General features: G+C 42.5%; 1 protein-coding gene across 3 annotated transcripts in view; it reads right to left on the bottom strand.

Moving 5' to 3' along the window:
• Positions 1-12,865, bottom strand: part of ABCA4 (ATP binding cassette subfamily A member 4) — a 132,124-nt gene that overhangs the window by 78,085 nt on the left and 41,174 nt on the right. For all 3 annotated transcript variants that reach the window (XM_045478342.1, XM_045478341.1, XM_045478343.1), the window contains one exon: positions 12,318-12,515. In XM_045478342.1, coding sequence (XP_045334298.1) covers positions 12,318-12,515 — 198 coding nt within the window. The remainder of the gene's footprint in view (positions 1-12,317; positions 12,516-12,865) is intronic.

Raw genomic sequence — 12,865 nt, forward strand, 5'->3', positions numbered from 1 at the left:
GAGTACATTAAAAAAGGAAAGAAAAAGAAACACATTTAAGTTTCCTCTGGGGAGACTCTGTCCAATAAAAATGTAATAAAATAATCTCATTAAAAAAAATCAGTTTGGCTGGCATCTGGCTGGCTCAGTTGGTAGAGCATACAACTATTTGATCTTGGGGTCATAAGTTTGAGCCCCATGTTGGGTATAGAGATGACTTAAAAAAATCTTAAAAAAAAAACAATAAAATAAATTAATAAATAAATCAGTTTAGCAAGTTTAGGTCTGCATATATAGAATTTTAGTACTGACAAGGTGAATTTGAAATTAAATTTCTAAGATGAAAAAATTATTTTGGGAGATGGAATTCATCATAGTTTAGCTGTGGTACACTGTGACACACAGACTATTCTACAAATTCACTCACAGTATCACAGGGCATTTGGACAGAAGGAGTCATAGAGGTTTTGTGGTCTGATGTCCTTGCTTTACTGAAGAGGAAACTGGCACCAGAAGGGCAAAGGGCCTTGCCCAAGATCAATACAGGTCAGGAGCAGAATCTGAATCCGTGTCTTCAAACATCAAGCCTGAAGGGTAGTGCTGTTTCCACACGTTCCTCTAAGAGTAAGCCACACTTACTCTACAAAGTCAGGGCAAGAGAATTCCCAAACAGGAGGATCTCTTGCCCCTGTCCAGCAGAGCAGCACTGTACAGCAGAACTTGCCACATGGTGGAAATGTTCTATATCTGCCCTATCCAATATGGTGGCCAGTAACCAAAAAAAGCTATTGAGCACTTGAAAATGTCTAGCGCATCTGAGGCACTGAATTTTTTCTTTAATTAAAATTTAGCCACATGTTGCCACAGGTTATTGCTTTGGTCATCAAAGCTCTAGAGACAGTAAGTTATCAGAGGTCAAGGGCCATTCTTGTTCACTGTGGTCTCTGGAAGAGTGTTTTCTCGTGAAAAGGACGCAGTAAGTGTTTACTGAATTGAATTGATTTAAATTTAGACATCTTGAATGCTGTAATAAATATAGCTTTACTACTGTATTTTGAACATAACCCTGTGCACCCTGGATTCAGAGGATAAACTAGGAGTAATTAGTGAAAAGTGAGTTTTTGGTATAATGTTAATGAGAGTGTAACTCTCACTGAAGCAAAAAAGCTAATAAAAACAAATATATTTTAATAATGTGACTTTCTGAGCCATCTAGCTCATTCTCTTTGAACTCTCCTTTCATGTCTTAAAGGGAAATCCATACTGGAATAAGCAGCTGATGTTTTCAGTGACATTGTTGAGACCCACAATGACGTGGGCTCCATCCTGGCTGTTTTATCAGGCAGCTGATTCACAGTCATGTTTCCTGCTGCCTCCCCCTAGATTGGTACCCTGATACTCTGTGGAAAAACAAAACTTAATAGGTTCTCAAACACTCATTTCTATCCTGAAACATCTGACCCATTTTCACAGCTATTTTCCCCATCTTGGAAAGTGATATGGCATAGTGTTTAAGAGACAAACAGCCTTGAATGCCATCCCCATTCTGCTGTTTTCTGATTGTATGGTCTGTGTTTCCCTATTGGCAAAACTGAGATACACCCTACCCCTCATAGGTGTGTTTTAAGGGTCACATGACAGTGTTTGGGAAGGGCCAGCCAGTGCCTCCTGGTAAGAATAAAAGCTGATGCTTACTGAAGGCTTACTACATACCCAAGCTGGCCCAAGGGCTTTACTCATATTAACCCTTGAATCCTTGCAACCATGTCATGAGGTCAGTTACAATTATCATTCCAAGCTCATGTATGAGGCATAACGAGGCAAAATTGCTCTGGAGTTGAGCCTATTTTTTTTTTTAAACCACTTTATTGGCAAATGATTGACATACATGGAATGAGCCTATATTTTAACCACGGAGGACACTAAATGGTCTCACAAATAAGGAGAATTTGATAAATACCACTTTTATTACTGTTTTTGCAAAATATTTTAAAAGTCAACAAAGTCTAACGGCTTTTAAGCCCCTGCCAAGTTGCCCTTCATTTGTGACAGCTGTCTGTCCGGGAAGGAGGGCAGCTATTTTCTTTCAATAATATGGCTGGGAACACAACCCATCCCAAGCTGATCTACAGCATTTTATCTGGTTCCAACAATACTATAGACTGAAGCCAAAGCCTGTGTCCCTCCTGGGCAATGGGGATATGGGTGGGGGTGTGTCCTAAATCACTAATGTTCACTAGCTGCTCATTGGCCATCCAGTGAAAGTCAGACAACTCTACCCAGAGGAAGGTCTTATGAAGATAATCCAGAACGTCATCCTCACCAAATCTCCCTCAAGTAAAGGCGCAGTAATTGTGGAAACTGTTTTGGACATAAGTCAGAAGTTCCTGGGTCATCCTCTGAGATAGGACTCATGATGTACCCTTGTATTCTCATGGGGAGGTCACCTGCCTCAGAGCAAGTGGCCTCATTATCTGTTGGTACTTGCTCTTGTCCCTGAAGTTAAAATCTCGGATAATGGACATGTACACTTATGTGACTGTGTGCATGAGTGTGTTTGGGAGGCAAAGATGAATGACTAAACCCATAGCTAGGGTCACGGATTTTGGCATATTTGGTCTGGTCTGATTAGCTTATAAGTGAAAGCATAGTAGGCTCTAACAAGGCTGAGGCCATGGAGTCTATCTAGAAAAGCTATCTGATTCTGCACAGAGAGAAACTGTATGGTCATGAACGTTAGGGAAGAATACTGTAGGTAGGTAAGAATTGGCCAGTTTAAGGGTCTCAACATAAAGATAGCATCGCTAATGGGAAAAAAATTCAAAGGACATCTTCTGTGAATAAAAAGTCTGTGTCTTATGGCCTCAGAGGCTGATGATTCCAGGCAAATTTTGCAACCAGAGTTCAGAATCTGAAAAGAGAACCATTACAATGCCCTGTGACAGCCAAGGGCAGTAGGACAAGAGAAAAGGCTTCCTCGTTCCCTTCATTTCCCAACTGCTGTAGCCAGACCCCAGTGGCAAGGTGACCAGCACTTGAAGTCCGTACAAGCCCTACATTTCCTCGTTGGTTGTTTTGCTGATACTCCCCAGGAAGCAGAGTTCACCCTAGCGGAAGAGGTCCAAGCTCTCTCCACGGCAGGCAGCTGTGCTCAAGAGCCCTAGAGAATGCAGTCATTTGTTTACTCTGCTAAATCAAACACCACCTTGGGAGGAGAAGCTGCAGTAGCAGCAGGCTTCCTTCTTCAACTCTGACCTGCCAGACGCTAAATTCAAACACATTAAGTAATAGATGAATTAAATTATATACCAAGTGGAAGCGTGGCCCAGTGGAGGCAAAGAAAGAATCTCTCTTTTTGTTTGAACTTGATAATCACAGGGGAATGGCACCCTGCGCGGACATATTCTGACTAATACACCCAGGATGTGTCCAGGGATAAGGGAGAGGCTGCACCCTTAGAGATGTAGGCTCTGTAGTCCTGCCTCTTACATCTTTAACTTCCATACTAAGGCTGAGAACAAAGCAGCTGATGAATGCCAATGGAGGCCTGAGGTGGTCCTGCTGGTGTTAATGTGGACACCTGGGGTTCCTTTTGAAAAGTGCCAATGGATGTGGGCAAACATCCCAGAATGACTTTCCTGGCAGCTCTAGACTCTAACACTTAACATTCATTTCCCACCACGTGGAAAAAGCCACCAAATAAAATAGCTTTGGGCTGCTCAAGTTGGTTGGGATGGGGAGACAGCGAGGCCAAAGGCACTACAATAAATTTTATCTAACACACTGGGCACTGTGGACAGACATCTGAAACCTTCTACCACAAAGAGTGAGGAAATGCACTACGACTGGAAGACAAAGGGACAGGAAATGCACAGCTGCTAAAAAAAATGTCTGTTTCTAAAACAAATAAATAATGAAACAAAAAAGGCAAGTTGGAGCACAAAGATATACACTGGGCAAAGCCACCAGATAATGCTTCCTATCTAATTGGTCCAAGGAAAGACATAATAACCTGGATAATAATTGCAGAAGACTGGAGCTCTCAAAGCTTTCAAGTTTAATCATTCCAACAACTCCGGGAGGTCAGTGTTACTGTATTCAAAGTGTTTCATAACCACCAGAGTCAGGCACTGTCCAGTCAGAGCACATTCTGATTACAAATAGCCAGTTCAGCCACTCTGGTAAACACTTCCCAAACTGCAGCTCAGGTTATCACCCTCATTTTTCAGGCGGTGGAATAGTATTGTTGCCCCAAATCACAGAACCCGTGAATAAGTGCTGGAGATGGCATCCTGTAACCTACAGAGTAAAAGCTCTCAGAAGCCAGGCCAGCTGACCTTTCCAGTCTCATCTCCAGACACTGCTGCTCCTCCCTACCCCCACCTACCCCCCTGATGATACAGCCACACCTCTGCGCTGTGATTATGCTCTTCCTGTTGCCTGAAAGTATCTTTCTGCCTTGCTTAGCCAGCAAGTTCAATCTTTTAGACCGAGCATATATGTATTTTCAGTCTTAATTTGGCATGTATGGGCATTTACTTCATGTCACTGCAGCTCCACTAAGATAAAGTGGGAAATCAAAAGATAAATAAGACAGAGTTTCATCCCTTAAGGGGCTCAGGTCTATGGGGATGGGGAGGCTTATGAACAAATAATTATCAAGGGCTACGATGGAGGAATAGCATGTGTAGAGGAAGGCCTGAAAAACAGGCGCTGAATCCTGAAGGGGAGCCAGCAGGTGAAGGAGGGGAGGAGTCTGGCTGTCCAGGTGGGAGGCCTGGGGCAGCATGCCATCTCATACAATGCGGAAGACTCCTGGAGGAGCTAGACTGGGAATGTCTTCACCTTTACAGCAACCAAGTGTCACTAAGGAGCTTTCAGCAGGAATGTCATGGTGAAATTGGTTTTACAAAGACCTCACTGGAGGCAGTGTGGGAGCTGAGTAGAAGCATCAAGAGAATGGAGATCCAGGGACCAGCTAGGAGAGATAATACAGACTCTGAACAGAGGCCATACGTGGAGAAGGAGAGGAAGCAGGGATTTCAGAGATGATTTGGAGAAGAATTGACAGTTCTTGGAGGATAGGTGACATGTGAATTTGGATTTGTGCAATTTGTTTCTACTCCATCAGACTGAATTATTGTTCTAGGAGTCCTCTGAGAGACCATTAATATGGCGTTATTTAATATCATTCTTATCTCTCCCAATAAAGTGTGAGCTATTAGGGGTCAGGGATTATTTGTATTCAGATGTAGGTAGTTCAGTGCATGCGAATATATGAACGACCAAATCAGCTAAAATCATTTTGGTTTCCCACTCTAAATCTAGTTATTTCCAAGCAGAAAAGTCCCAATCAAAATAATGTCTATCATTCAGAGTATTACAAAATAATTGCTGTCTTCATTCAACTCATTATATAATTTATCCAGACAATACATACTGAGCCCCCACCAATGTGCCCCTCATAGTATAAAAGAAAGAACTTCCTCATTAGAGCCAGACAGGTCTGGACTTGAATTCTGGATCCCCCACTTATCTGCTGCACTGTTAGGCAAGTCAGTCAACTTCTTTGAGCCTCCATTTTTAATTATATAAAATGAAAACAATCATGCCTACTGGCAGGCAGTTAGGAGGCTTACATGAGATGGCATATAAAAGTGCCTCAAATACAAGTCCCTTCCCTTCACCCATGACCCCAGCTCACCCCTCACCTGCGTTCTCCTTCCTCAGTCCCATTCTACGCTTCTGAGAGATTGAAGAGGCAGAGAATAAGGTCACTGCTTATGATCTAGTTCATGGCCCTCTAAATAGCACTGCTCTGATGGTATAGACTTCTGCACTTTCTACGTCTCCCCTGATTTCTCTCTAGCTTCCCAGTGCATATCTAGAGCCAAAGCATCAACAGAAGAAAGCAGTAGGAGAGATATTCCACAAATATCTATATATCTGACTCTAAAGATATTATGTGATCAGTGGCTTTATCTTTCTAATCCTTTTTTTTCTTAGGCTAGCCTGAAAACTATACTCCCTGAGCACATTCTGGTTGGGTGGTGGTGGCATGTGGCCAGGAGCATGCAAGGTACAGAGGAAAAGCAGTCCAGAAAATCCCACTATGGCTAATTTATCAGCAAGATAATCACCATGAAGAAAACAAATATTAGCTATACACATATACTGACTGTGATGACATCTGAGGCAAAACCAGTTAATGAGTGCATGTTTTCTCAAGACTTAGGGAAAGGTAGCTTTGACTGGTTCAAATACAATTTTATGCCTTCATTGGAGGTATTTTCATATTGAAATTTGGCTGAATTCAGCTTCCTGATGCGAAATTCAAGACCTGAAATTCAAATATACTATGTAAATTAAATACACTGTGAACTCTAAACAGTATCCCATTTGTGCCAGGCCTAATCTTTCACTAAACAAAGAAATCAAAGGGGAGGGGTATGTATGTTTGTTTTAACTAAAGAGTAATCAGAGGAATAATTTGTTAATTTTTCCATTGTGTTTTTCTCAAGAAAAAAATATATGTAAAACACACATAAATTATGACCATAAAGTATACATATACCAGTTTAAGAGATTTACCTATGTGAAGACTCATTTGCCTTCAGTCTCCTTAAATGTGAGGAAGACGGTGATCAGAAGGCCTGCAGAAATGAATCTCTCCATGTTTGAGATGTGAGGCTCCCCAAACACTACCCTCACCCCTTTCCCTAGCCCATTGCCCACGTTCTCACTAGGAAGTCTGCCTTTTGTTCATTTCTTTCTTTTTCCCTGCTAAGGGCAGGGGATCAGAGGATTATGGAATGAATGAGATTTTAGAAGCGTCTTGTTGAGCAGGTACGCTGAGGACAGGAGAAGTTCTAGAGCCACTGGACCACTGTCCACAGAAGTTACAAAATGGAGCCCAGGGCAGAGCCATCCTTCTGGGCCTTCAGGAATGATCTGGCTGTCTTGATTCTAAGCCATTTCACTAAGGTTAATGTAAATAGTAGCTTCATAGTGTCTCATTAAAGTTTACACAAAGTTTTTCAATCTGAGAAAGACTTTACCTGGTCTGGTTCAGGGAAAGACTTCCCCTGGTGGTTCAGGGGAAGAGTTGCCATGCACGGAACGTCTCTACTAAGCATCCAGCCCTCTCCCATTCACCCTCACAGCCGCCTGGAAAGGAGGGCATTACCACCCCCACCTAACAGCCAGAACCCAAGGTTGAGAATTTATACACATGCCAAACTATCAATGGCATGAACGTACAGACTGCTCTGCACACTTCTCTCATTTTGTCCTGGCATCAACTCTTTGAAGTCTGTTGTGTTATCTGGATTTTACATATAAACCAATCGAGCCTTAGCAGGTAAAGTGAATTTCTCACAGTGACTTAGCTCATAAGAAGCAGAGACTCAGGCCCATTTGTCCTCACTGGACAGCTGAGAAGTTTCTACAAGCAGTAGCCTAAAATTGCATATAAGTGACCCGGCAAGGCGGCTCCAGAGGAATGAGAACTCTCCAGGCTACTTAATGGAATTTCCAGTAACTAAAGCCTCATTCCAAGTAGAAAGGAAGCAGATTTAGCTTTTCTATCAGTTGAAGAGAAAACCAATGAAATCATTCCCTTTTCCTATAAAGACAAAAGGCTTAAAGGTCTTTACTCCTAGTTCTGACAGCTTGTGTTATTGTTCAGTATCACATCTGAGTACCACACTGACCTAGATCAACATAATTTTCACTTAAAAGGCTGTTTTTGCTTAATAGTCCTGAAATGATTTTTTTCTTTCTTGGAACACGCAGGGAAGTAGACAACAAGCGTGGCCCAAGAGGAAGTTCTTAAACCTCTTTAGTGCAAGTCATATTCCTGAAAAGGAGAGCTTCATTTGAGTCTTAAACAGCCTGTAAAGAAACATACTTGCTCTCCTGTCCTGAAGAGACTCTTAGAGCCACTGGGGAGGAGGTCTCATCCCCATCTGCTCTTAAGCAGTCATCAGGATGGGAGATGGAGGCTCTCCAAGTCTCTTCCAGACTTCCCGAAGCACAAGAACAAAAGCAGAAAATCCCAGGACCCATTGCAATGATTGGTTTCTTCCTCACTGCACATTTCCCCTTTCAGTTCATCGCCCCCTTGCTTTCCGTCTCTCTCCTACCTCTGCAACAGCAGGAAGACCAGACACCTCATCATAATCACCTGCTGGGCTTGTGACTCCACCAAAACCACTCTTAGGAACACTTGGGGGAGGCCACTGGCCTGTGGCCACTATGGCCTTTGCTTAGGAGCACTTAGCTTGGTTAATGGGACTGCAAGGCTCTTGGAAGTCTTGGTGGCTGAGACAGGATGTGATCAGCTCCTTCAAAAATCCCTACAAGGGCACCAGGAACAGCTCAGCGGCTGGGTCTGATTTCACTAATACCAGTCTTCTTCCTAAGCCTTATTTTTGGTTGGTTTGTATATTGTTAAAAAGTTAGTATTAAAGTGCTTACTATATTCCAGGAATTGTTCCAAGTGTTTTGCATGAATTAACTCAGTTAATTCTCATATCAAGCCTATTAGGTAAGTACTGTTAATACCCCCATTTTACAGATTCAGAAACTGAGGCACAAGTAACAGAGATTAGAACCCAAGCAATATGGTTCTAGAAACTGAATTCTTGTCCATCTAAACAGTTGGTATATATTAAGTACCTGTTGGGTTGCCTGGTGCTACATTAAGCATAAGCTACATGGAAAAAATAATCCTTTAAGACCTCTGTGTCACCATGCAAATGTCAAGTCAAACAAAAGAAGTATTCTTTACTACTGATGTACCTAACAAAAACACTGTGAGAACCAATGAACTCCATTCTGCAAGAATAAAGGAATAGAGCTCTTCTCTTCCATCTCTGCCCGCCCCCCCCCCGCCAGAGTCCTGCCTGTGTTATAACCACAGCAGGTGGATGGTAGTGACATGGCCAGGGATGGGGATACAGGTGGTAGAGGAAGCTCAGAGGACTGAATGGCTAAAATTTATGTTGAAGCAGAAGGGACATCTGAGAGCTGACTCTCAAAGAATGACTGAATGGAAGCTCAACAGATGGGGAAGGAAAAGTCACTTCAGGCTTTTCTGCCTTATGTTTCTTCTTTTGGAGGAAACAGCCTCCTCCACTTTTCAGTAATCCTGCTCAGTCCCTAAGACTCAGATTAAGCTAACTCTGCTTTCCTTACTCCATGGTGGACATATGACCCAGACCTCCCCAACATAGTACACAATCCCCCAAGAGACTCAGGGATAGGTAGAGCCAGGCCAATCAGAGAACTATCCAGGAGTATGCTTATGGTATAGGAAAGCCACTCCCTGTTTTTGCAGAATTTTGGGGGTGAAGAAAATCACTGAGGGCTGTGAGCAGCTGATGCACCACCAAATGGAGAGGGCCGAGCTGAGATTAAAGCTGAGCAGAGGCAAGCACAATGTGAGATGGAAAGACATAAGGATCCCATGGCTTCATTCAATCCCTAGAGCCCCTGAACTTCCAGGTTATGTCCAAAAAATTATCTTTTTCTGTTTAGGCAAAAAAGCTCTAATAAATGGCAGCATTTGCACACAGTAAATCCTGAGTATTCAGCGTATGTCTGAGGGTGGCAAAAAGGCCAGTGGAGAAGAGCAGAAGATGTGTGAGCAAGCAATGACTGGGAAGTTGGGCTGTGGCAGGTGTGGAAGGGATTTCTGTTCTCTGGGGACTGAGTCAGTGAGATTTTAAGCATGAGAGTGATGCCGGCAGATGTGTGTTTGGGATGTAACTCTGGAGAAATGCCTGATCCAACAGAGACTGGACCCTGGAACCCAGGGAAGAAGCTACTGGAACAGGCTGGTAGAGAGATGATAATGCCTCCAGAACTCAGAGCCTAAAAAGCAAGAGGTGAAGTTGAGAGATATTTAGGAGATAGATAAAGCTCAGTGTGATGCCATGACATATAATAAGATATATGTATTTGGTCTTTGTCTGTTTCTGGTACAGAGCTCCTAAACCCCTTAGAATTTCCTAAGTGAAGAGCACCATTAAGGTGTGTTTTGTTATGTTCATAAGGTGACTTTTATACCTCACCTAAGGATGAGGACTGGTTTCCAGTGGAGCCAATCATGTGATCAGAGGGTAGGAGGGGAGGGAGAGAAGTGGGCTGGAAACTGAGTTCAATCACTAATGGCCATGGTTTAATCAATCATGCCTAAGTAATAAAACCTCCATAAAAACTTAAAAGGATGGGGTTTGGTGAGCTTCTGAACTGGTGAACATGTGGAGATTTGGAGAGAATGGTGTGCCCAGAGAGGACACTTAAGCTCCACACCCTTTCCCTTGCCCTATGTATCTCTTCCACTTGGCTGTTCCTGAGTTATATCCTTTTATAATAAACCAGTGATCTAATGAGTAAAATGTTTCTGAATTCTGTGGGCTGCTCTAACAAATTAACTGAATCCAAGAAGGATTCATGGGAACCTGTGATCTAAACTTGTGGGCAGAAGTGAGGGTGGTGTCTGAAGTAGGGGTGGGGGCCAGTGTCATGGGACTGAGCCCTTAACCTGTGGGATCTGATGCTAACTCCAGGCAGTGTCAGAATTGAGTTGAAATGCAGGACATCCAGCTGGTGTTGAAGAATTTCTTGGTGGTATGGGAAAAAGCATCATGTGTTAGAATTGGGTGTGCAATTATCCTCGGTGACTGGACATGACAGAGGCAGTAGATGGGTCAGTAGGGCAGCCTCTGAATTCAGACACACCCAGATCTGGATCTTATCTGCTATACATAACAGTTACAGGAGGAGATCTTATTTAGCCTCTTTAAGCCTCAGCTTCTGCATCTGTAAAATAAGAATGATTACAGTGCACACTTTGTGGAGCTCTTGTGAGGACTAAATGAGCTAATATGTATAAAAGCACGTAGCACAGTGCTTGGCACAAAGAAACACCCAGTAAATAATAGCTGTTGGGTCAAATGTGAAGAAGGTAAAAAGGATGACCCTAAAATCTCTGGCTTGAGAATTAGGAACAGTGCTGAGCTCCAAGAAGACATCCATATGGCTAACAGACACATGAAAAGATGCTCAATATCACTCATCATCAAGAGAAATACAGATCAAAACCACAATGAGATACCACCTCACACCTGTCAGAATGGCTACACTTAACAACTCAGGCAATGACAGAGGTTGGCAAAGATGCGGAGAAAAGAGGAACCCTCTTGCACTGCTGGTGGGAATGCAAACTGGTGCGGCCACTCCGGAAAACAGTATGGAGGTTCCTCAAAAAATTAAAAATAGAAATACCTTACAACCCAGCAATTGCAGTACTAGGTATTTACCCAAAGAATATAGGAGTGCTGTTTCGAAGGGCACATGAACCCCAATGTTTATAGCAGCACTATTGACAATAACCAAAGTATGAAAAGAGCCCAAATGTCCATTGATGGATGAATGGATAAAGAAGATGTGGTGTATATATATACAATGGAGTATTACTCAGTGATTAAAAAGAATGAAATCTTGCCATTTGCAACAACATGGATGGAACTAGAGTGTATTATGCTAAGTGAAATTAGTCACAGAAAGACAAATATCATACGACTTCAATCATATGTGGAATTTAAGATACAAAACAGATGAATATAAGGGAAGGGAAGCAAAAATAAGATAAAAACAGTGAAGGGGACAAACCATAAGAGACTTTTAAATACAGAGAACAAACTGAGGGTTGCTGGAGGGGTGTTGGGTGGGGGGATGGGCTAAATGGGCGAGGGGCCTAAAGGAAAGCACTTGTTGGGAGAAGCACTGGGTGTTACATGTAAGTGATGAGTCACTAAATTCTACTCCTGAAATCATTATTATGCTATATGTTAACTACCTTGGATGTAAATTTTAAAAAATAAACTAATTAATTATAGAAGGAAAAAAATGAAAATCATTCCTATTGTAAGAAAAAAAAAAGGAATAATGCTGAGGACAGGGATCAGGGTAGGAAATGCTAGAGGAGGACAGATTTTACGGGAGGAAAATCTGTTTTGGGATATATTGAGTCTGATGTGCCTGTAGAACCTGGGGGTGAGAGTTTCTACAAAGCAGTGGGACCTCAGAACTTGAGGCCAATGATGACCGAAGCTATGGCAGACAAGAGAGGGCTGAGGACAAGCACAACTACGGTATAGGCTACAAGGGAGGAGGAGCAGCCAGGGTGGAGTCAGGGAGCCATCAGGAGGTAGGAGACGTAAAAAGGGAACTGTTTCAAGTGTGCATAAGCTATTAGAGAACAGGATCCATCTCTGTTTGGGAACTGTGAGAATTCCTGGTTCATCAATGGGGAAAATGAGATGCCTTACCTCCAGATATCTACTAGCCAGGCGTAGGGTGCGATCAGTGATGTTAAATACATCCCTCCAGTCAAAGTTGGCCACATCATCAGCCTGATTCTCTTGAGGACCCTTATACAGGAAGTTCAGCACAGTTTCTACAGTAATACCTTCCTCATCAAGCTGACTATTCAAGAAGTCTTTCACTGTTGGGTTCTGCAGGGTGTCCTTGGGAGGAAGCAATGTTATTACATTATTATTTTATTACTTAGAGATTCCATAGGATCTCTGGCCTTGTTTCAGGCCATTTCCAATTTTTAATGAATAGGGATAGACTTTAAACCTCCCTAAAAAGCTAGTGGGTTTCATTCCACGATAAGGCATACATATCTATATCCAATTTCCCTTAAATACACAGGTCTGTATAGAAGAAAAATGTGTATGTTGGGGGTTGGGAAGAATGACAGGGAAAATGGTATATCGGAAGCTTTCTTTTTGTTGTTGTTGTTTTTTTTGTTGTTGTTGTTGCTGTTGTTCTCTTTTAATTATCCCTGCTATAGAAGACTCTAGTCTCCTGG

This window comes from Leopardus geoffroyi, chromosome C1 (genome assembly GCF_018350155.1).
Source record: "Leopardus geoffroyi isolate Oge1 chromosome C1, O.geoffroyi_Oge1_pat1.0, whole genome shotgun sequence".
Classification (NCBI taxonomy): Eukaryota; Metazoa; Chordata; class Mammalia; order Carnivora; family Felidae; genus Leopardus; species Leopardus geoffroyi.